Raw genomic sequence first — 24,218 nt, 5'->3', positions numbered from 1 at the left:
AAGGCTACAAACCCACCTCTAAGAGTGGTTTTAAAAGTTTTGAAGATACTGGAAAAACCTTGGAAAGTATTTGGAATAAGGTATAATTGTAACCACGCCACGGAAAAAACAGATTGTTTTGGGTCATGCCTATCCCCTCATCTGAAAAAAAAATCTCAGCAGGTTGCCAGACACTCCTTAGCAGCCAAAGAAATTGTGGTTTTGAGCTGTTGCTATTTCTAGAAACTTCATAAAGTTAATTCTGAAGGAACAGGGTGGAGACCAAGAATGGAAGTGTGCTCTTTTAAGGCATTTTTAGCAACCAGACAGTATTTGCCTCAGGCTCAGGAAGCCCAGCAGGGCCTGAGAGTCTTGTTCCACTCTATCTCTGCAAGGCTGGCCGGTGCACGGTGGCCACCAACATCAGGCAGCTGGTGGGGGATGCAGAGCGTGCGATCGATTGTGGGGCGTGATCGATTGCGGGACGTGATTGCGGGGCCTGATCCATTGCGGGGCGTGATTGATGATGGGGTGTGATCCATAGCCGCTTACCATCCTAGCCGCTTCTCCTTTCTGCCCTTGCATTCAAGTACACGCACAGTTCTTGAGCTCCTAGTACACTCACGGCCACTGTTGAGTACTGGCCTCCCCTTTCTAGCTGGTTTTCCTTGCAGTTCCGTTTTCATATTCACAAACTTCTGAACTTAAATGGTCACTCAGTGGCCCTCACTAGTGATCATTTAGCAGTTCATTTTGTCACTTGGCTCTTTTTGTTTTTACCTTAGAAAACATTCTTTTCATTTATTTGTTTAAAAACTTACGAGCTTGTTGGTTTCTGGGTTAACAGGAAACCTAAAACACTGCAGCTGCATGGATCGAACTGGACGTGATGTGAAATGAAATAAGCCAGACACAGAAAGACAGATTCCTCATGTTCTCACTCATATGTGGGAGCTAAACATTTTCACAAGTAAACTCATGGAGATAGCGAGTAGAACGCTGGGTCCCAGAGGCTGGGAGGCATAGCAGGGAGGCGGGGAGTAACTGGGATGGCTACTGGGCACAAAAATACAGTTAGAATGATACGATCTAGTATTTGGTAGAACAATAGGGTGACTACGGTTAATAATTTATTGTTTATTTAAAAATAACTAAAAGATTGGAATTGGAATGTTCCTAACACGGAGAAGTAACAAATAACTTGGGGTGATTGATACCCCAGTTACCCTGATTTGATCATTAAACATCATATGCCTGTATCAAGACTTCACAGGTACCCCATAAATATATATATAATGATTATATACCCATAATAATTTTTTACAAAACACCCTAAAACATTATGGAGCCCTCTTGCCATTCTGTACTCCAAGGAGTAGGACTGCAGTTACACCAGTAATCCAAAGTGGATTTATTTGTTGTTGTTTGTTAGTGTTTTGTTTTAGAGCCAAGGTCTCCCTCTGTCACCCAGGCTGGAGTGCTGTGGTGTGATCATAGCTCAGTGTATCTTCAAAAGTCCTGGGCTCAAGAGATCCTCCCGCCGCAGCCTCCCGAGTACAGGTGTGTGCCCCCGCACCTGGGTACTTTTTATTTTAGTTTGTTTTTCGTGGAGACTGGATCTCTCTAATGTTGCCCAGGCTGGTTTTGAAATCCTGGTCTCAAGCGACCCTCTCACGTCAGCTTCCCACATGCTGGGATTCCATGCGTGAACCACTGCGCCCAGGTAGATTTATATTTGATGTGGATGTGATTCTATAACATTTTCCCACAGCATGACTATCCCCCAGTGGAACTGTGTAAAGATTAATACATATGACCTCAGGTAAAGGGTTGGCCTAGAAGAATTTGGGGGATATAGAAGATTCACCCTGAGAATATCTTGGATGCCTGGGTCCTGCTCATCAACCTGTCACTTAACTAGTATGTGACCTCTCACCTCACGGACGTCTCTGTACCCTTCCTGGCCTTTCTCGAAAGACTTCAGCCCTTCCGACCCTGTGGATCGGTGTGTAGTTACATAAGGATATGGTGCCAGGTGATGATATGTTCTCTCTTCCTCACAGAGTGAAGGCTGCACAGACTGAGTTAGGACAGCAAATCCTGGCAGATTTTGAAGAAGCGTTTCCTTCCCAGGGCACCAAGGTACTGCTTTGCGTTTCCCCAGTCTTTCGAGATGATCACCATCCTTGCCGAGCTCACGCTCACCCCAGTCACCATGTGGTTATCATTCCACTCATGCTCGCTGGCAGCTGCAAATCCTTCTGCTGCAGGTTCAGGGTAATGAGACCACCCTGGATTTTAAATGTCCCTAGGTGGTGGCAGTTCCTCCTCTGTTTCCTTCCAGCCTCAGAAAGAGAGGATTTGTTTGGGCTTAATTTGATGTAGGTCTCAAACCGTCTATCTTGTCTGCCCTGTCAATTCCTTTTTTCTCATGGCTGTATTTAAAAGAAATCTTCATGCCGCGGTGTTTTTAGGATTGTTACATAACTTATTGGTTTTGGTTTGGTGAAAAGACAACTGGGTGGAGTATCCACCATCTTATGTAACTCTCAGAGTGATACAGTGAGGAGCCTCACTGTTACTGACCATAAGCCTGCTCTTCGGAACTCATGCCCTTGAGCTCTCTCTGGTAGCAGAGCTGTTTGTGTTGTGTCTGCAAAGCCCACAGCATTTCACTTGGGAGCTGTTGGTTGCACTTCTCATGTAACAAGCTGCCATCCTGCTTGGGGAACTGCTTTTAGCTCCACCCTTCCAACTGTAGCAGATGCCATCTTAGCGCCTAGCATGTGTCGGACAGGAAAGAACCCATACAAGACTTTTTCTCTATTGTCTGAGCTATTTCAAGAGAAAGAATTGTTCAAGGCAGAAATATACTGAAGCACTTAGGGGCAAGGAGCCTCACCCTACTCGGTGGGTGGAGATGGGGACATACATTCATTTACTGATCCAAGGAACATTTCCTGCATCTGCTCTGTAATTCAATAACTGGAAATATCTTAATTATTTTTTCTTTGTGTTCCATAAAAGAAATGTAGGAAGTAAGTGGGAGTAGCGGCCCCAGCTTTTGCCCATCACTTTCTATAGGAAGCCCGCTCCTGATTTTGATGTCTTCACATTTTGTGGCTGTCTGCTAGTAATCAGATGCTTATTTGTAAAGCACTTTCCTTGGAGAACCTCATATTCCTTAGTCATCTGATATAACTGCAGGGAGGGAGTAGATATTGGAAAGCCATTAGTCCTATTTATTACATGAGGAAAATGAAGGTCAAAGAAGTAAAAAGGGATTGTGGGGATATTCGCTCATGAGAAGCACTGGGCTCTTCTTAGGACAAGGTTATCCTCACGTGTACTCAGCTGCCCGTTTCAGGGTTTTTTTTTGTTTTTTGTTTTTTTTTGACGGAGTTTCACTCTTTGGCCCAGGCTAGAGTGCAATGGTGTGATCTCAGCCCACTGCAACCTCCGCCCCCTGGGTTCAAGTGATTCCTGCCTCAGCCTCCCAAATAGCTGGGATTACAGGCACCTGGCACCACACCTGGCTAATTTTTGTATTTTTAGTAGAGACAGGGTTTCTCCATGTTGGCCAGGATGGTTTCAAACTCCCAACCTCAGGTGATCCGCCCACCTCGGCCTCCCAAAGTGCTGGGATTACAGGCATGAGCCACCGTGCCCGGCCACTCATTTCAGTTTCTAGAAGTTTCAGGAAGATGTGGATGAAGCCCATCTTTATTGTTTAGAAGAGGCCTGCTTTATATTTTTTTTCCCAGATTCCACCGGGCAGATGAAATTAAAATGGTTCTCTTTAACAACATGCCTCCCTTTTCTCTGGCATAGTGACTTCGTGTGTGTGTGTGTGTGTGGTTTTTTTTTTGTTTTGTTTTTAGTTTTCTTTTCTTTTTTTTGAGATGGAGTCTCGCTCCGTTGCCCAGGCTGGAGTGCAGTGGTGCGATCTCGGCTCACTGCAAGCTCCACCTTCCGAGTGCATGCCATTCTCTTGCCTCAGCCTCCTGAGTAGCTAGGACTACAGGCACCCGCCACCACGCCCGGCTAATTTTTTTTTATTTTTTTTTAGTAGAGATGGGGTTTCACCATGTTAGCCATGATGGATCTCGATCTCCTGACCTCATCATCTGCCCGCCTTGGCCTCCCAAAGTGCTGGGATTACAGGCGTGAGCCACTGCTCCCAGCCTAGTTTTCTTTTTAAAGACTATGGGCTTTTCTTAAAGGCCTTGTGTTACTATTTCCATTTCACAAATGGGAATTAAGATTTTTAAAAATTTTTCCAAGGCACAACCTAGTAAACTCTTTGTAAATGAAGAAATCTGAACCCGTGAACCCATAGGTTTTGGCGTCTGTGACTTCTCTATCAGGTCACTTTCATCCTGAAGTGAGAATTGAGAAGTTAGGGTGTTCAGCAGATGACATAAAAACCACTCAGCATGGAGTAAGTCAACATTTTAAAAACTCAGGTCTCAGGCAGCTTATATAACACTTTAGAAGCAGTGGAACTTCAGTTGAGATGGGTGGAATTGGAAAGAGTTGACAAAAAATAAAGATTTAGAAGAACCTTACTTATCACCTAAAGTCTATTATTTTTCATATGAGGCGAGCAAGTGCTCCAAAGCTACATGCATGGCTTTTTAGCCAAGCCAGCAGTAGATTCCAAGTGTTCTTTTTACTGTAGTCCACTTAGCCAGTCATGTTCACTCAGTGACGTACTGTAAAGAAAGTCTCAGCAAAACTTTGGTCATTGAATTGCTTTTGGTAACAAAGACCTTCCCGTCGTGGTGCGTCAGTACAGCGCCTGGTATCTTTCCAGTGTTCGCTCAGGTCAGGAGGCCAGTATCACAGCATTTTCTCTTTGGCTGCCTTTCTAGGTGGTTCACTGTTGTGAAACACATGTCGTGGCTTGGAACCTGGTTTTATGTGTCAAGGGAGACCACACTATTTGGCAAAAACATAGCACTTTAAGAACAGGAATCCCAGAGGTTGGAGTCAGGGAAGAGTGGCACATGTGGAGTGAGGCTGGTGGCATTCCAACTCTTAGGAGAGAGGCTGGTGGCATTCCCACTCTTAGGCCTCTTCAGCGGCATCTTGCGACATCAGAGACCAGTGGCATTCTGACTTTTAGATCTCTTTCAGTTTTGGTTTGCAGAAAGTCAAATTTCCCGTGATCATTACTGCCCGTTTCCCAAAATATCTCATTGCAGATTCACAGGGTAGTTTTTCTGTTGCTTGCTGTAAAACGAGTGTAAGGATTCCATCCTCGAGGAGCAGCAGGTAACTGACAGATCCAGCCACGGTAGAAAGAATGAGTGTAAAGGAGCAGGAGGAAGACTAACAATGCGTAGAGACAACAAGTAGTGGCTGTGAGAAGCCACGAGGTTTAAAGGTTGTTTCTGGCTTTTAACCTGGTACATGTTTGTTTTACTAGAGACCAGGAGGACCCAGCAATGTTCTACGAGATGCATGTCTGGTTGCTAATATTCTAGACCCCAGGATCAAACAGGAAATCATCAAAAAGTTTATTAAACAGCATCTGTCAGAGTATCTGGTACTTTTTCAAGAAAACCAAGATGTGAGTATTGACCAAATAAGATCAGATGTAACATTTGAATTTTATTGAAACATGAGTGCTGTCAAGCCTACTAACTTAGACCTCGTATTACATGACTGTCTGACAGTGTTGGTTGTTCAGCTGTGAGTCCTAGGGGCTGAGTTTATAGTTCTTAACCATTTTGAGGTCACTGACCCTTTGGAGAAATTCAGAAACATGCACCTGTGCATAAAATTCTGCATATAGTTTCTGGAAATGTATAGACCCCTGAAGGCCAATCATGGACCCCAGGTTAAAAACCTCTGGATTTTGTGTGTGTGTGTGTGAGACGGAGTTTCGCTCGTGTTGCCCAGGCTGGAACGCAGTGGTGCGATCTCAGTTTACTGCAACCTTGCCTCCCGGGTTCAAGCAATTCTCCTGCCTCCCCCTCCCAAGTAGCTGGGATTACAGGCGCCTGTCACCACACCGGGCTAATTTTTGTATTTTTTAGTAGGGACGGGGTTTCTCCATGTTGGTCAGGCTGGTCTCGAACTGACCTCAGGTGATCCGCCGACCTCGGCCTCCCAAAGTGCTGGGATTATAGGCATGAGCCACTGTGCCCAGCCAAAAACCTCTGAATTTTTAAGTAAAAAATCAAGTTAAAAAGGTAGCCTAGATTCTTTAAAACCATGAGAAATACAGAGGTTGGTTCCCTTTTGCTTGGCTCTGTGTTTTTGCTTGTTTCCTTGAACTGCCATTTCTACTTCTAACCAGTGGGGTGGCTTTTGATCTCCACCTTCACCAGGTTGCCTGGCTGGACAAAATCGACAGACGCTACGCCTGGATAAAACGCCAGCTTGTGGACTATGAGGAGAAATACGGCCGCATGTTTCCACGTGAGTGGTGCATGGCTGAGAGGATTGCGGTGGAATTTTGCCATGTGACAAGGTAGATGCCAGTTCTCTACTGGTTCTGTGGTTAATCAAATTTTCACCATCGGTTCCCCAGTCTCTAATGGTTCCATGTTGTCCTGTGGATTTGATGCCACTTCCAGACCCCACCAGATGACTAATATCATCCTCGTACCCCACAGTGGCCCCACCAGCTGCTCCCTCTGCCCCCATCTTTGCTCTGGGACTTTCCGTGGTGTAGTTCTTGCCTCAAGCCATCTCTACCTTCTCCACCAACTCAAGGCTTATACACCAGATTGACCTACAGTGATTCCTCTACCCTACGTTTTCCCCTAGTCGGTATCGCATGTATCAGTGTGCTGTGTATATATCCCATCATCATTTTTATTTTCTGACTTGCTAGATAGATAGTTCCGTAGAGACAGGGTATTATCTACCTTAATGATATAGCAGACACAGAGGAAACATTTGTTGAATGAATTTCCTACTCCCAATACAGTGTGTATAGCCTCTGGATAGTTCATAGAGCTATTATTTCAAGACAGAATCACTCTGTCACCCAGGCTGGAGTGCTGCAGTGATACAATCCCGGCTCACTGCCACCTCCATTTACTGCGTTCAAGTGATTCTCATGCCTCAGTCTCCCAGGTAGCAGGGATTACAGGTGTGTGTAACCACACCTGGCTCATTTTTGTATTTTTAGTAGAGATGGGGTTTCACCATGTTGGCCAGGCTGGTCTTGAAGTCCCGACCTCAGGTGATCTGCCCGCCCATTTTAGCCTCCCGAAGTGCCGGGATTACAGGCATGAGCCACTGCACCTGGCCTGCGTCTGAGCTTTCCAAGCATTTTAAAGACCGTCTTTTGTTCATCCTCTCTACATTATCCATGAGTGTAGCCCAAGGACAGATAGTCTCTTTATATTAAAAAAACCCGAAGCCCAGGAAGGTTAAATCAGTATATCTATGACAAAGCTAAAGCCAGAGTCAGACTTTTTTTTTTTTTTTGAGACGGGGTCTCACTCTGTCACCCAGACTGGAGTGCAGTGGTGTGATCATGGCTCACAGCAGCCTTGACCTCCTAGGCTCAAGTGATTCTCCCACCTCAGCCTCCTGAGTAGCTAAGATGACAGGTGTGTGCCACCACACCAGCTAATTTTTGTGTGTGTATTTTTTGTAGAGACAAGAGTTTTGCTGTGTTGTTCGGGCTGGTCTTGAACTCCTTTTATTCTTTATTTGCGGCTAGACTACAACAGTGTTGGTAACTGGTTCTTATTAGTTATATATTTCCTCCCAGTAGTACACAGTTAGATCTAATGCCGGGTGAAAAAGAGAAAAAAAAGCCCATATCTAGCATAACTCAACCACCTTTTCCCATAATCCATGGCCGTCTTTTTTATTAAAATCATGGAAAGTAAAGTCAAATTGCATGTTTCAAACACATTGTGGGGCAAAAGTGTTTTAAGGGATATTGGCTTTTCTTAAAATAGATTTTACCTTTTAGAGCAGTTTTAGGTTCACAGCAGAATTGAGCAGAAGACACAGAGAGTTCCCAGGTGCTCCCGGCCCCACGTGCATAGTCTTCCCCGTGGTCGGCACCTTCCGCCAGAGCGATGCGTTTGTCACAGCTCATGAAACTACACGGACACATCATCATTACCCAGAGTGATGGTCCATAGTTCATGGTAGTGTTCACGCTTGGTGTTCACTTACATTCTGTGTGGCTTTTTTTTGTTTTTTTAAGAGATGGGGGTCTCGCAGTGTTGCCCAGGCTGGAGTACAATGGCTATTCACAGGCATGGTAATAGCGCACCCCAGCCTTGAACTCCTGGGCTCAGGCAGCCCTCCTGCTTCAGCCACCCAAGTAGCTGCAACTACAGGTGCACTCAGCTCCATTCTGTGTGGCTGTTATTCTAAGAAACACATTGGGCCAGGCTTGGTGGTTTATGCCTATAATCCTAGCATTTCAGGAGGCCAAGGCAGGTGGATCATATGAGCCTAGGAGTTTGAGACAAGCCTGGGCAACATGGCAAAACCCCATCTCTACAAAAAATGCAAAAATTAGCTGGTCATGGTGGCAAGCACCTGTAATCCCAGCTACTAGAGAGGCTGAGGTGGGAGGATTGCTTGAGCCCAGGTCAAGGTTGCAGTAGGCCATTATCATGCCATTGCACTCCAGCCCTGGGTGACAGAGTGAGACCCTGTCTCAAAAAAAAAAAAAAGAAGAGAGAGAAAGAGAAGGAAGGAAGTGAGGAAGGAAGGGAGGGAGGGAGGGAGGGAGAGTGGAAGGGAAAAAGAAAGAAAGAGAAAGAAAGAAAAAGAAACACATTGACTCCTGTAGATTTAGAGAACCTTTTAGCATTGGTTTAAGATGAGTTGAGATTGTCACCTTCTAAATCCCAATTAACAAAATAAAGAGTGAATTCCTTGAGAAACTGTTAGCTAATTCTTTTTAGCCTACAGTTCAGCAGACTTGCAAACCAGCTCAGTGAGAAATGGAGCCTGGGAGAGGCTGGACGTATGCTAGAGCCAGCACGTCTCTGTGAGCGCCAGTACCTGCCATTGTTGTCTCGGCTAATGGCAGTGTTGCTGCCAAGCTTCTATTGTTAGAATTTTGGCTAAAGTCCTACAGATACATCATTCTCAAATAAACTCAGAGACTCTTTGTTTGATTTTGTCATTTATTTGTGTGAGAAGATGGTAGCTCAGTCCTTACTAAGAACTCACATGTCCCTGTTCACCAGCAACTGAGCTTCTGAGATGGAACGTTTGAGTGAGAGCTGCACAGGAGCTTCCGGGCAGGGAGCAGCTAAGCGTGCTTGCCACTTTTCCTGCAGGGATCCTGTCCCTTGCGTGTGTTTCCAGGACTCCTGCTCTCTAGTTGAAGAGATGATTATTGGGCCCTCAGGAAGAGGGAGGGCTTTATAATTCAGTAATTAATGACTTGTGAAATTATATAGGCTATATACACTAATAAAAAATTAGGTGCTCCATATGTATTATTATCCAATTATTAAACAGTTCAAAGATACAGGCAACGTAGTAACTATGTAAACAAATTACTGGTGGCTCACACCTATAATCCCAGCACTTTGGGAGGCCGAGGTGGGCGGATCTCTTGAGGTCAGGAGTTTGAGACCAGCCTGGCCAACATGGTGAAACACTATCTCTACTAAAAATACAAAAAAAAAAAAGAATCATTTGAACCCAGGAGGTGGAGGTTGCAGTGATCGCGCCACTGCACTCCAGCCTAGGCAACAGAGGGAGACTCCATCTCAAATAAATAAATAAATAAACAAATAAATATAAGTATATATATATCATCCATGACCCCTGATTTTTTTGCCTGGTGGATAATTTCACCTTAAAAATCTTGTTTAGAATATGTATTTCTATTCCCCAGGTTTTAGACTAAGGTTGTAACAGACATCAGGGTTTGAAATGACCACATACATTTTTTTTTTTCTGAATATAAGCTAAGGCCATTTACCTTATCTCTACTGAATGAATGATCAGCTTGTTTGATAGTATTCTTATCTCTTTGTTTTGAAGGGCAGAACTTGCCAAGATTATGCGTACCAGAGCGAAGGAAATTGAAGTGAAATTGCTTCTTTTTGCTATTCAAAGAACAACTAACTTTGAGGGGTTTCTTGCAAAACGCTTCTCCGGCTGCACCCTGACCGATGGGACCCTGGTAAGACCTTCCCTAGGGAGCTGCCACGTGAAATCAGTGGGTTGGGTGGTTGGGATTCAGGGTTTCACTGTATGGTGATTCTATCCATTGGCTTCGGTGCTTAACCCCTCATTGCAGTGATTTCACTGAGCTGCTGGGAAAGTGATGATACAGAACACTCTGTGTGGATTTATCGTTTGTCTCTTACGCAGTACGTCATGTTTCTAGAATGCCCTGTCATCATTTTTCCTAAGTATTGATCCCATTTTACAGACTAGTAATTTTGTGAGTCAGAGGCCTTACTCAGTCACAAATACCTTATTTCTTTATCAGTTATCAGATTTGGTTACAATTAGGATATGTTTTTACTTTAGGGTTTACCTTTTAACATCTCTGGTGAACAAACTAGGTCAATGAGTCTCTGTAAACCCCAAAGCCAGGTATACAGGCCTGGGGACTACGTGCCTCCATTGGAAAGGTGGAACATAGTACTGCCGGTTAAACGTTTGTCTCTGTGTAGTCAAAGACCAGGTCCAAATTTTCACTCCGGAAACCTCTTCTTTTTGGTCTGATGCAGTGGCTCACACCTGTATAATCCCAGCACTTTGGGAGGCCAAGGCAGGATTGCTTGAGACCAGGAGTTCGAGACCAGCCTGGGCAACATAGTGAGACCTCATCCCTACAAAAAAAAAAAAAATTAGTCGGGCGCACCCCTTAGTCCCAATCACTTGGGAGGCTGAGGCGGGAGGATCACTTCAGCCCAGGAGTTGAGGCTGCAGTGAGCTATGATGAGTGACAGAGTGACACCCTATCTCTAAAAAAAAAGAAAAGAAAGAGAAAGGAGTAAACCTCTTCTCTTTGGAGGCCCAGGCTCCCTGCTAACACATCAAGGTGCTCTCTTCAGATTTCCTGTCCACTGGGAAACCAAGTGACTCTGTTCTATGGTAATTTCTGTTTGCATCATTACATATGCGTAGACATTGAGCTCCTTGAATGCAGGAATTGTAGCTGACTCATCCGTCTCCTCGAGTCGTGCAGAGTGTACACAGAACCCATGCAGGCAGGAATGGAAGGGGAAAGAAGAAAGGAGGGAGGGAAGAAGAAATCCAAGTTGAGAGAATCATACCTTTGAATTTTCTTTAGAGCTAGATTTGTTTTTTTTTTAAACTGCGGGTAACAATAGAGAAGCAAAGTGATTTGGTAGCAAAATCCTTGGACCAGCAGTCAAGACTTGTGGTCTAATCCCGATTCTGCTGTAATGTAGTGAACTGCCTTCCCTGTTAAATGAGAAGAAAAGACTACCCTTTATTTTGTTTTTTTTTTGTTTTTTCATTTTGTTTTTTAGACAGAGTCTTGCTCTGTCAGCAGGCTGGAGTGCAGTGGGGCGATCTCGGCCCACTGCAACCTCTGCCTCCCAGGTTCAAGCAATTCTCCTGCCTCAGCCTCCTGGGTAGCTGGGATTACAGGTGCCCGCCACCACACCTGGCTAATTTTTGTATTTTCAGTAGAGACGGGGTTTCACCATGTTGACCAGGCTGGTCTCAAACTCCTGACCTCAGGTGATCCGCCGGCCTTGGTCTCCCAAAGTGCTGGGATTCCAGGTGTGAGCCACCGTGCCCACCTATCCTTTAATAACAGAATATTAGGGAGACTAAATAAGACACAAAACCCAAAAGCCATGAAGAAAAGTACTAAAAGGTTTAACAACATAAAGAGAACAACGTTCTTTTGGAAAAAGAGACCAGAAACATAATCAAGGGATTAAAAAACAGTTGAAGCTGCATGACACAAACGATGAATATCTAGCACATGTAAAGAACTCCTAAAAATCAATAAGGAAAATACAAGTAACCCGTTAGAAAAACGAGTACAGAGTCAGACAGACGATTGACTGAAGAAATTCAGTTGGCTAATAAACATGAAAAAAAAGAAAACAGGATATTTTTCCTACATCAGGTTTGCAAAAAGAAAAAAATTACAAGACTAACAGTACAGGATTTTAGTGCTAGTATACAGCTTGATAAAACCTTTTTGGTGCGTAAATTGTCATTATCAGAACTTTCAGAAATGTAAATATACGTGTCCTGTCAAGCAACAATTTTACATCTAAACCAGAAGTCTAAAAAAAAAATCCATACATGTAGAGGAAGATGCACAAAGAAATAGGTGAACTGCAGCCTTAAAAGCAAAAGGCTTGGCTGTGTCTGTAATGTTTATTATTGAAGATGGTTAAATAAATTACAGTGCATCCATACCGTGAGATGCTACACAGCAGTTTAAAAGTGGTAGAACGAGGGCCGGACGCGGCAGCTCACGCCTGTCATCCCAGCACTGTGGGAGGTATAATGTCTTTTATGGAAAAAGTAAAAAGCATGTTTATGTGTGTAAATGTATAAGAAAGAGGTCTGGAAATGGTAACAGTGGATGTCTCTTGGGAAGGAAGTTGGAGTGAGAGTAGGTAGAGAAGCAAGGAAATATTTTTTTCCATTTACTCTGGTATAGTTTTTTTTGGAAATTTTCTTATACAAATGCATTTACATACTTTGTGTGTACTTTAACAAAGTTATTTTTCAATTGTTTTAAAATGAGAGAGATGGGCCAAATCAGTGATTTCCAAATCCTTTCTTGTAACAAAATCTAATGTAGAGGCCGGGTGCGGTGGCTCATGCCTATAATCCCAGCACTTTGAGAGGCTGAGGTGGGATGATCACTTAAGGTCAGGAGTTTGAGAACAGCCTGGCTACCGTGACAAAACCCCATCACGACTAAAAATACAAAAAATTAGTCAGGCGTGGTGGTGGGTGCTGCCAAGGTTGCGCCACTGCACTCCAGCCTGGGCGACAGAGTGAGACTCCATCTCAAAAAAAAAAAAAAAAAAAATAGAATGTAGAATCCGAACACACCCATAGCTGTCATGCTTTGAACATCCACTTGGTGACCCACGCTATATTAGGTGCGTTTACCTGCAGTCAGTCACTGTGCTTCATCAGCCGTAGGAAGTAGGCGCTGTGCTCATTTGAAACTTACTCCAGGCCACGGAGCTAATGTGTAAGACCGTGAAACTGAGCTACTGTGGTTGACGCGGGGGGCAGGCTGGGACTTGTACCTGGAGTCCCACTCACTTGTTCAACCTTCACCTCTGCCACCTTCTCTAGCTCCTACCCTTCTGGTCCTAAAACCCTGGGACTTCAGTGCAATTCCCTCTTTGTCCCATGAGACCAGCCTCAGAGCAGGTGAAGCGGGTAAATCGGGCTGGTCTTTAGACAGGGTGGAGCAGGTGAATCGGGCTGGCCTTTCAGGCAATGGACTGCAGAGCGGTGGTGGCAGCAGCCCAATTTTGAGGCCAGACCACAAGGTCCTGCCTACTTGGGCTCACTCACAACTTTATTAGAATAAAATGCAGCTGAAACCACAAAGCACTCTTTTCCTACTTAGCACATCAAAAATATGTATACTTCTCTGCTTGCTAATGTTCAATATTGATTTCTTTTTAGTAACAAGGGAAAAAATGGGTCACAAAACAGGTGAAAATAGCCTTAAAGAAAATGCAGGTCAGAAAAGGAAATACTAGTGGGGCATGGTGGTGCACGCCTGTAGTCCCAGCTACCCGGGAAATATTAGCGGGGTGTGGTGGTGCATGCCTGTAGTCCCAGCTACCCAGGAAATAATAGCAGATGTGGTGGTGCACGCCTGTAGTCCCACCTACCCAGGAAATATTAGCAGGTGTGGTGGTGCACGCCTGTAGTCCCAGCTACCCGGGAAATATTAGCCATGGTGGTACACACCTGTAGTCCCAGCTACCCGGGAAATAGCAGGTGTGGTGGTGCACACCTGTAGTCCCAGCTACCCAGGAAATATTAGCGGGGTGTGGTGGTGCACACCTGTAGTCCCAGCTACCCGGGAAATATTAGCAGGTGTGGTGGTGCACACCTGTAGTCCCAGCTACCCGGGAAATATTAGCGGGGCGTGGTGGTGCATGCCTGTAGTCCCAGCTACCCAGGAAATATTAGCAGGTGTGGTGGTGCACGCCTGTAGTCCCAGCTACCCGGGAAATATTAGCGGGGTGTGGTGGTGCACACCTGTAGTCCCAGCTACCCAGGAAATATTAGCAGGTGTGGTGGTGCACACCTGTAGTCCCAGCTACCCAGGAAATATTAGCAGGCGTGGTGGTGCACACCTGTAGTCCCAGCTACCCGGGAAATATTAGCGGGGCATGGTGGTGCGTGCCTGTAGTCCCAGCTACCCGGGAAATATTAGCGGGGCGTGGTGGTGCGCGCCTGTAGTCCCAGCTACCCGGGAAATATTAGCGGGGCGTGGTGGTGCACGCTTGTAGTCCCAGCTACCCGGAAAATATTAGCAGGTTTGGTGGTGCACACATGTAGTCCCAGCTACCCAGGAAATATTAGCAGGTGTGGTGGTGCACGCCTGTAGTCCCAGCTACCCGGGAAATATTAGCAGGCGTGGTGGTGCACGCCTGTAGTCCCAGCTACCCGGGAAATATTAGCAGGTGTGGTGGTGCACGCCTGTAGTCCCAGCTACCCGGGAAATATTAGCAGGTGTGGTGGTGCACGCCTGTAGTCCCAGCTACCCGGGAAATATTAGCGGGGCGTGGTGGTGCGCGCCTGTAGTCCCAGCTACCCGGGAAATATTAGCGGGGCGTGGTGGTGCACGCTTGTAGTCCCAGCTACCCGGAAAATATTAGCAGGTTTGGTGGTGCACACGTGTAGTCCCTGCTACCCAGGAAATATTAGCAGGTGTGGTGGTGCACGCCTGTAGTCCCAGCTACCCAGGAAATATTAGCAGGCGTGGTGGTGCGTGCCTGTAGTCCCAGCTACCCGGGAAATATTAGCGGGGCGTGGTGGTGCGCGCCTGTAGTCCCAGCTACCCGGGAAATATTAGCGGGGCGTGGTGGTGCACGCTTGTAGTCCCAGCTACCCGGAAAATATTAGCAGGTTTGGTGGTGCACACGTGTAGTCCCAGCTACCCAGGAAATATTAGCAGGTGTGGTGGTGCACGCCTGTAGTCCCAGCTACCCAGGAAATATTAGCAGGTGTGGTGGTGCACGCCTGTAGTCCCAGCTACCCGGGAAATATTAGCGGGGCGTGGTGGTGCGCGCCTGTAGTCCCAGCTACCCGGGAAATATTAGCGGGGCGTGGTGGTGCACGCTTGTAGTCCCAGCTACCCGGAAAATATTAGCAGGTTTGGTGGTGCACACGTGTAGTCCCAGCTACCCAGGAAATATTAGCAGGTGTGGTGGTGCACGCCTGTAGTCCCAGCTACCCAGGAAATATTAGCAGGTGTGGTGGTGCACGCCTGTAGTCCCAGCTACCCGGGAAATATTAGCAGGCGTGGTGGTGCACGCCTGTAGTCCCAGCTACCCGGGAAATAGCAGGCGTGGTGGTGCACACCTGTAGTCCCAGCTACCCGGGAAATATTAGCAGGTGTGGTGGTGCACACCTGTAGTCCCAGCTACCCAGGAAATATTAGCAGGCGTGGTGGTGCGTGCCTGTAGTCCCAGCTACCCGGGAAATATTAGCGGGGCGTGGTGGTGCGCGCCTGTAGTCCCAGCTACCCGGGAAATATTAGCGGGGCGTGGTGGTGCACGCTTGTAGTCCCAGCTACCCGGAAAATATTAGCAGGTTTGGTGGTGCACACGTGTAGTCCCAGCTATCCAGGAAATATTAGCAGGTGTGGTGGTGCACACCTGTAGTCCCAGCTACCCAGGAAATATTAGCAGGCGTGGTGGTGCACACGTGTAGTCCCAGCTACCCGGGAAATATTAGCAGGGCGTGGTGGTGCGCGCCTGTAGTCCCAGCTACCCGGGAAATATTAGCAGGTGTGGTGGTGCATGCCTGTAGTCCCAGCTACCCGGGAAATATTAGCGGGGCGTGGTGGTGCGCGCCTGTAGTCCCAGCTACCCGGAAAATATTAGCAGGTGTGGTGGTGCACACGTGTAGTCCTAGCTACCCAGGAAATATTAGCAGGCGTCGTCGGCACCTGTAGTCCCAGCTACCCGGGAAATATTAGCAGGCGTCATGGGCACCTGTAGTCCCAGCTACCCGGGAAATATTAGCAGGCGTGGTGGTGCACACCTGTAGTCCCAGCTACCCGGGAAATATTAGCGGGGCGTGGTGGTGCGCGCCTGTAGTCCCAGCTACCCGGGAAATATTAGCAGGCGTGGTGGGCGCCTGTAGTCCCAGCTACCCAGAAAATATTAGCAGGCGTGGTGGGCGCCTGTAGTCCCAGCTACCCGGGAAATATTAGCAGGTGTGGTGGTGCACACGTGTAGTCCCTGCTACCCAGGAAATATTAGCAGGCCTGGTGGGCGCCTGTAGTCACAGTTACCCGGGAAATATTAGCGGGGCATGGTGGTGCACGCCTGTAGTCCCAGCTACCCAGGAAATATTAACAGGCATGGTGGTGCATGCCTGTAGTCCCAGCTACCCAAGAAATATTAGCAGGTGTCGTGGGCACCTGTAGTCCCAGCTACCCGGGAAATATTAGCTGGGCATGGTGGTGCATGCCTGTAGTCCCAGCTACCTGGGAAATAATAGCGGGGCCTGATGGTGCATGCCTGTAGTCCCAGCTACCCAGGAAATATTAGTGGGGCGTGGTGGCGCATGCCTGTAGTCCCAGCTACCCGGGAAATATTAGTGGGGCATGGTGGTGCACGCCTGTAGTCCCAGCTACCTGAGAGGCTGAGACAGGAGGATCACTTTAGCCCAGAAGGCAGAGGTTGCAATGAACTGAGATTGCACCACTGCACTCCAGCCTGGGTGACAAAGTGAGACTGTCTCAAAAAAACAGAAAAGGAAAGGAAATAGGAACAGAGATCCCACTGAAGGAATCATGAGTTTCTCCTGAGAAGTATGAGGTTGGCTTTAGCAGCCCCCTGATTTCCTCTTGCTGGCTCTCCTCTCGGACCTTCCCAAGCCATGCTCCTGCCTGGTTTCAAGCGTAGATATATGTGGCACTGGATTCAGCCCTACGGAGATCTGCCCGGCGACAAGCATGAGGGTTCAGCATTGAGCACAGGCCCCACCCTGGGAGTAGCCCCCTGAGCTCCCACGGCCTCTGGCTGGGCAGGGTCCGGAGAGCATCAGGACAGGCTCTGTGAGCTGGTAATCCAGATAACCGGACGGGAAATTGTTCCCAGTGAAGGATGCTTGAATGACATTCTTGCCAAGCACTTGTTTTGAGCCATTCTTCACCCTCTCTGGCTGGGCCCTACTTCCTGGTGATTTATCTTTTACATTTAGGGAGCTATAGGACCACAGAGGAACAAATGGCCCTGTTGCATCTGAGGACCAGGGTAGCCTGTGAACCTGGGTCTGTCCCAGGACCTCTCCAAGGAAAAATCCCCCAAAGGCCAAAAGTGGTAAGGGAACGAGGGCAGGGAAGGCCCTTCTGGACAAGCTGAGGCAGCTGAACAGGGTAACCACGTAGAGACCATGAAAAACTGACAGGAGCTTACTCAAGTTTGCAAAGACAATGCTTTATTGTAAAACACAGGTACAGGACTGTCAGAATGGCAGTTGGCCAACTTGTCAGCCACCTTCTGTCCCGGGAGGACTGGGCTGGGGGTACTGGTTTCTCAGGGCAGCACAGCCCCTTTCTGCCTGAACTCACTCGGCCAGGGCCAAGCTCCTGGCCTGGAGCCCAGTGTCTCCTGGCCAAGGCGGTGCTCTGTGGTGGTGGTCAGGGGTCAGCTAGGAACACTTGAGCCTTTTTCCCCAGCTCCTTCCTTTTTGGTTTTCATATTTGAAATGTTTTGGCAGAACTGGTCTTTAAATCATCCCCTCTTCATTGTTCAGTTGTTGCTCTCCTCTCCTCTCAAGTTTGCAGAGTTTCAGGTTCTAAATCCTTAGCCAGAAAAGCCGGATGAACACCATGAGTTCTTTCTTTCCCTCTCTATTTAGTCAGCTCTCCTCTCCACAGACTTCTCTAAATCCTTCAGCTTCTTTAATTCAACCTCGTCCTCCTACCCTATTCTTTGTGCCGGGTATCACGACCCGGCAGTTATTCTGCATTCCAAATCCTGAAAATGGCTGTCTGATATCCTTCAAGGGTTTTCCCTTAAAGATAAGTTTCTAGGAAGGCAACAGAAGCCCTATGGCCACTTCACCCAGGTGGGACGGGCCTTGAGGAATCGGTTCACTGCAGCTCTGCTGTGAGGAGACGTGAAGGCTGTCGCTCTAGCTGATGTTCACACTGAGCCTGGTCCCCACCATCATCTCATTGTGGGCCGTGCACGACCTTCTTCACCTTTATTCTGCGACCCTCAGTGGCAGGGACCTTGGTGAATTCATCATGGCTACCGACCATGCTCCCAACGCAAAGCACCGGGAAGGGGCTGCCTGGGCAAGGCCAGGAGTTCCAGCTGTCCTGACGCCCAGTCTAGCTGCTGGGTACCCTGCCTGGAGATTTGCTGCTCCCTGGCCCCTGGCCCCTTCCCCATGCTACCTTCCTTTCAGGATACACTCTTTGGAAACTCCTTTTTGGCTACCATTTTGTTTCAAAATACCAGAATAAATTGTGAAACGAACCAAGGTATATCTTGATACCCTTTGATATATGCCAGATTTTATAGAAAGTTACTGAATTCCTCAGAAAGGTGCCACGAAACAGGTAAGATGTAAGCCAAGGAGCCAAAATGGCCAGAGACTCTCCCTTGCTGCCCCTCCCTAGGCTGTACGTCATCCCCACCCTACCCCCACCGCCGCCTTCACTGTATCATTCCGAACCTCTCCAGTCCTTGGTGACTGACAGTGAAACAGTGAGGATGAGCTTGAGAGTGTGGCCAGCTCGCCCGGAAGACAAGACCTGCCACAGCTCAGCTCCTCCTGACCCATCACTCCTGACTTCAGTGGGATGCATCATCCTTGGCTCTTTTTCAAGAGCTGTGACTTCAACATCTGATAGAACTTTAGACTGAAAGAGCCTCAGGGACAGGCTTGTTGCTTAACCAGTTTCACGATGTCCTGTGCTGTAACTGTTGCTTGAGGAGGTGAGCTGCCTGTGCTTTTCCCAGTTGCCCCAACTTCTGACCCTTTAGGAGGAATTCAAGAGAGTCTGTAAATTAAAATGCCTTGAAATTAAAAGAGAATGTCTGGATATGATGTAACTGGATCCATATGCATTATTAGTGACTTGATGATTAGATTCAAGGTGAGCAAATGACATTCAGCCTTCTGCTGAAAGCAGAAAAGCGGACTAGATTGGATTAGCTTTTTATAATTGCCTTACTGGGAGGTTTTTTTTTTTTTTTTGTAATAATAAAATTAAAAATGTTCCCATTTTATGCAGCTGGATTTCCCTTCCTCTTGACCGTTGCATAAGTTGCCTTTTGAAATAGACTTGTCCTTTGGCTTATAGGGGCCATTTTAATATACATGTATACTTCCCCAGTGTTTAGAATTACATTTTAAAGATAGAAGCTATATGGGTACAATTGTCAGCCACGGAATTTGAGTGTAAGAGCGTTTGCAAAAGGCTCACGACTCATGAGAGACCACCCAGCATGTCTCACTCTACACCCTGGTCTTCCGGCACCTGCATGAGGGAGACTGTGTAAGGAACAGGGGCAGGTTTTCCAGCTCTGCCACAGCTTGAGGACATCTGTCTCCGACAGTGACAGATTCCCCTGCCTCATGCACTCCCTTCAGCGTTGGAAAATATTTTATGGATGCTTTACTGGTGCTAAGAAATGTATTCTTCCATTTGAATAATATTGCAAGGGACGATTAACTTCTGTTTCTGAGAAGAGAATAATACAGGGTCAGGATAGAAAATTTGGAAATTATGGCGAGAATAGAGAAGCAGGAAAAAAGTCATCCAAATCAGAGATGAGGATTTGGGTATATTCTTTCCATATATTTTACATGGTTGAAATTGTATTTTTTTAAATACAGTTTTCTCTGCTTAGTTTTAAAAATTGAGATATAACTCATGTCACGAAATGTCACATGAAATTTATCGTTTAAAGTATACAGTTCAGTTGGTTTTCATATATTCATAAGATGATGCCACGATCCCAGCTGTGCAACTCCAGGACATTTCTGTTACCCCAGAAGAAATCCCTCCTTAGCAGGCAGGACTTTCAAGTTCTCTTTCCCCAGTCCTGGGCAGTTACGAATTGACTTTTGTCTTTACGGATGCCTGTTGTGGACACTTCACATAAACGGATGCTACGATGCGTGGTTTTTGTGTCTGCCTTCCCTCCCTCTGGACAGTGTCTGCGAGCCTTACCCATGATGAGGTGTGTGTCAGCGCATCATTTTGATGGCTGAATAGTGCACTGTTGTGTGGGTGATGCACATAGCGAGCCTTACCCATGATGAGGCGTGTGTCAGCGCATCATTTTGATGGCTGAATAGTGCACCATTGTGTGGGTGATGCACATATTGTTGTCTCTTCCATCAGCTGTGGACATTCGGGTGGTTTCCACTTTTTCACTGTGTGAATACTGCTGTGAATATCTGTACAGGTTTTCACTGTGTGAACTCACTATGTGAATATTTATACAGGTTTTCACTGTGTGAATTCACTATTTGAATACTGCTGTGAATATCTGTACAGGTTTTCACTGTGTGAACTCACTATGAATATTTGTACAGGTTTTCACTGTGTGAATTCACTATTTGAATACTGCTGTGAATATCTGTGCAGGTTTTCACTGTGTGAACTCACTATGTGAATATTTGTACAGGTTTTCACTGTGTGAATTCACTATTTGAATACTGCTGTGAATATCTGTACAGGTTTTCACTGTGTGAACTCACTATGTGAATATTTGTACAGGTTTTCACTGTGTGAATTCACTATGTGAATACTGCTGTGAATATCTGTACAGGTTTTCACTGTATGAATACTGCTGTGAATATCTGTACAGGTTTTCATGTCAGCATGTTTCCTATTCTTGTGAGAATATACCTGAGTGGAATTGCTGGGTCACATGGTAACCCTAGGCTTAACTTTTTGAGGAACTGCAAACTGTTTTCAAAGCAGCCACACTGTTTTACATTTCTACCCACAATGTAGGAGGGTCCAGTTTCCCCATATCCTTGCTGACGCTTGTCTCCTTTGTTCCCCTAATTATAGCCATTCTCATGGGTGTAGAGTAGTATCTCATTGTGGTTTTCATTTGCTTTTTCCCATTGACTATTGACATTGCACAGCTTCTTTAAAGAAATGTCTATTCAGCCGGGTGTGGTGGCTCACGCCTGTAATCCCAGCACTGTGGGAGGCCGAGGTGGGAGCATCACCTCAGGTCAGGAGTTCAAGACCAGCCTGGCCAACATGGTGAAACCCCGTCTCTATAAAAATACAAAAATTAGCCAGGCGTGGTGGCGGGTGCCTATAATCCCAGCTACTCGGGAGGCTGAGGCAGGAGAATCGCTTGAACCCAGGAGGTGGAGGTTGCAGTGAGCTGAGATTGCGCCACTCATGTCTCAAAAAAAAAGGAAATGTCTATTCACATTTTTTGCCCATTTTTTAGTTGGATTGTTTTTATTGTTGAGTTGTAAGAGTTGTTTACACATTCTAGATATATTCTATAACTTTTTTTTTTTTTTTTCTTCAGACAGAGTCTCACTCTGTTGCCCAGGCTGGAGTTCAGTGGCGAGATCTCGGCTCACTGCAACCTCTGCCTCCTGGGTTCAAGCGATTCTCGGACCTCAGTCTCCTGGGTAACTGGGACCACAAGAGCGCAGCACCATGCCAGGCTAATTTTTGTATTTTTTGTATATATATTTTTTTTTAGTAGAGGTGGGGTTTTGCCGTGTTGGCCAGGCTGGTCTTGAACTCCTGGCCTCAAGTGATCCACCTGCCTCGACCTCTCATAGTGCTGGGATTATAGGCGTGAGCCACCATGCCCAGCCTTTATAACTTCTTTAGATATTCTATCATGTATCAGACATATGATTTGCCAATGTTTTCTCCCATCTGTGGGTTTTCACTCTCTTGATAGTCATTTCACAGGATTTCCGTTTTAATGAAGGTTTTTTGTTCTTGCTTGTGTTTAGTGTCATATCCAAGAAACTGTTACGTAATCCAAGGCTACAAAGACTTACCTAGGTTTCCTCCTAAGAGTTTTATAGTTTCAGCTGCTACATTTATATCTTTGATCCATTTTGAGTTAATTTCCATATTAACTCTCACACACATATGAAAATATGCTTCATATGTCACAGCTTAAGTTGTTTCTCAACTACTACAGAAAGATTTTATTCTATAGATACTCAGTGATTCCCCTAATTATTCTTTTCTCGTAGGACCCTTAGTTTTTTCTCACTTGTATAAATAAGGCTATATGAATATTTTTGTCTACTAATTTGTGTGTGTGTGTGTGTGTGTGACGGAGTCTCACTCTGTCGCCCAGGCTGGAGTGCAGTGGTGCGATCTCGGCTCACTGCAAGCTCTGCCTCCTGGGTTCACGCCATTCTCCTGCCTCAGCCTCCGCGTAGCTGGGACTACAGGCGCCCGCCACCACACCCGGCTAATTTTTTTAAAAATATTTTTAGTAGAGACGGTTTCACCATGTTAGCCAGGAGGGTCTCGATCTCCTGACCTCGTGATTCGCCCACCTCGGCCTCCCAAAGTGCTGGGATTACAGGCGTGAGCCACCGCGCCTGGCCTCTTTCTTTTTAACTTGGTGTGCCACTGGCATGAATCATCCCAGTGTTTGTCTTCATGCCAGACTGCTATGGAGAAATGGATATGTTTTTTGTTACTATTATTATGATTTTTTTGAGATAGAGTCTCACTCTGTGCCCCAGGCTGGAGTGCAATCCCCATTCATTGCAACCTCCGCTTCCCAGGTTCAAGTGACTCTCCTGCCTCAGCTTCCCGAGTGGCTAGGATTACAGGCATGTGACACCACACCCAGCTAATTTTTTGTATTTTTAGTAGAGACAGGGTTTCAACGTGTTAGCCAGGATGGTCTCGATCTCCTGACCTCGTGATCCGCCTGCCTCAGCCTCCCAAAGTGCTGGGATTACAGGTGTGAGCCACCACACCCGGTCTTGTCTACTAATTTTATATGCATTTGAGATTGTTTTTTTCCTCTCTTCTCTTCTCTCTTCTCTCCTCTTTGCTGTCTCTTACCCAAAGCAGTGAGATGATTTTCTTACGACACTAGTGGAATTATCGGCTCAAGTTGTGAGCACTTTCAATTTCAGCCTCTGCTTTAAACTTCTTTCTGTTCCTCTTCCTTTCTGTTCTTCCAAATGCAGTTAAGATTTAAAACTAGTCCCTGCTTGTTTCATTGCATCTCACAGTGTTAATGTGCCATGCCTAATGTGAAGGGGTAACTCTGCCAAATAGAAAAAGCAAAGCAATCTGAATTCTTTTTTTTTAATTACACATTTCTACTTCTAAGTATATGCCCAAGGGAATTAAAAACATATGTTCGTATGTCTTACACAAATGTTCATAGCAACACTATTCACAATAGCCAAAAAGTAGAAACATCAGTAGACAAGGAATAACCAAAACGTGGTCTGTCCGTACAGTGGAATATTATTCACGTAAAAGGAATGAAGTGCTGATACATGCCCTGACCTGGGTGAACCTTGGACACACCATGCCGAGTGAAAGAAGCCAGACACAGACGTCACACATTATATGATTCCATCTATAGGAAATACCCAAAAGAGGCAAATCCATAGAGGCCAATGGGGTTGGGAAGGGGAAGACTGGGAAGTAACAGCTTCCCAGTAACAGGTAGGGGTTTGCTTTTGGGGGTGAAAAATGTTCTGGAATTGGTGGTGATGGCTGCACAACCTTGTCAATGTCCGAAAACCACTGAATAGTAAATCACTTTAAAATGTTGAGTTTTATGTGACATGAATTACATCACAATTTAGAATTAAAGGCTTTAGAAGATAGTGTATGAGTTTAGTTATAAATCATCTTTACTCTTCAGATAAATATTCTGTCAAAAAAAAAAAAAAACGAGCAGTGGGCCGGGCATAATGGCTCATGCCTAAAATCCCAGCGCTTTGGGAGGCCGAGGCGGGCAGGTCTCTTACAGCCAGGAGTTTGAGACCAGCCTGGGCCACGAAGACCCTGTCTCTAAAAAAAAGTTTTTAAATGAGCAGGGCGTGGTAGTGTGCACTTGCATTCT

The 24,218-nt window shown here is 46.2% G+C and overlaps 1 protein-coding gene across 5 annotated transcripts in view; it reads left to right on the top strand.

The window, feature by feature from the left end:
- The window catches only part of VPS53 (VPS53 subunit of GARP complex), a 240,471-nt gene that overhangs the window by 100,686 nt on the left and 115,567 nt on the right, over positions 1–24,218 (top strand). For all 5 annotated transcript variants that reach the window (XR_010152741.1, XR_010152740.1, XR_010152739.1 and 2 more), the window contains 4 exons: positions 2,043–2,121; positions 5,411–5,554; positions 6,318–6,460; positions 9,973–10,114. Coding sequence is in view for 1 of the 5 variants with exons in the window: in XM_009431509.5 (XP_009429784.1) it covers positions 2,043–2,121; positions 5,411–5,554; positions 6,318–6,460; positions 9,973–10,114 (508 nt within the window). In the remaining 4 variants the exon portion in view is untranslated. The remainder of the gene's footprint in view (positions 1–2,042; positions 2,122–5,410; positions 5,555–6,317; positions 6,461–9,972; positions 10,115–24,218) is intronic.

This window comes from Pan troglodytes, chromosome 19 (genome assembly GCF_028858775.2).
Source record: "Pan troglodytes isolate AG18354 chromosome 19, NHGRI_mPanTro3-v2.0_pri, whole genome shotgun sequence".
NCBI classification, from domain to species: domain Eukaryota; kingdom Metazoa; phylum Chordata; class Mammalia; order Primates; family Hominidae; genus Pan; species Pan troglodytes.
Note: the sequence above shows the minus strand (reverse complement) of the source record. Positions and strands in the feature narration are given on the sequence as shown.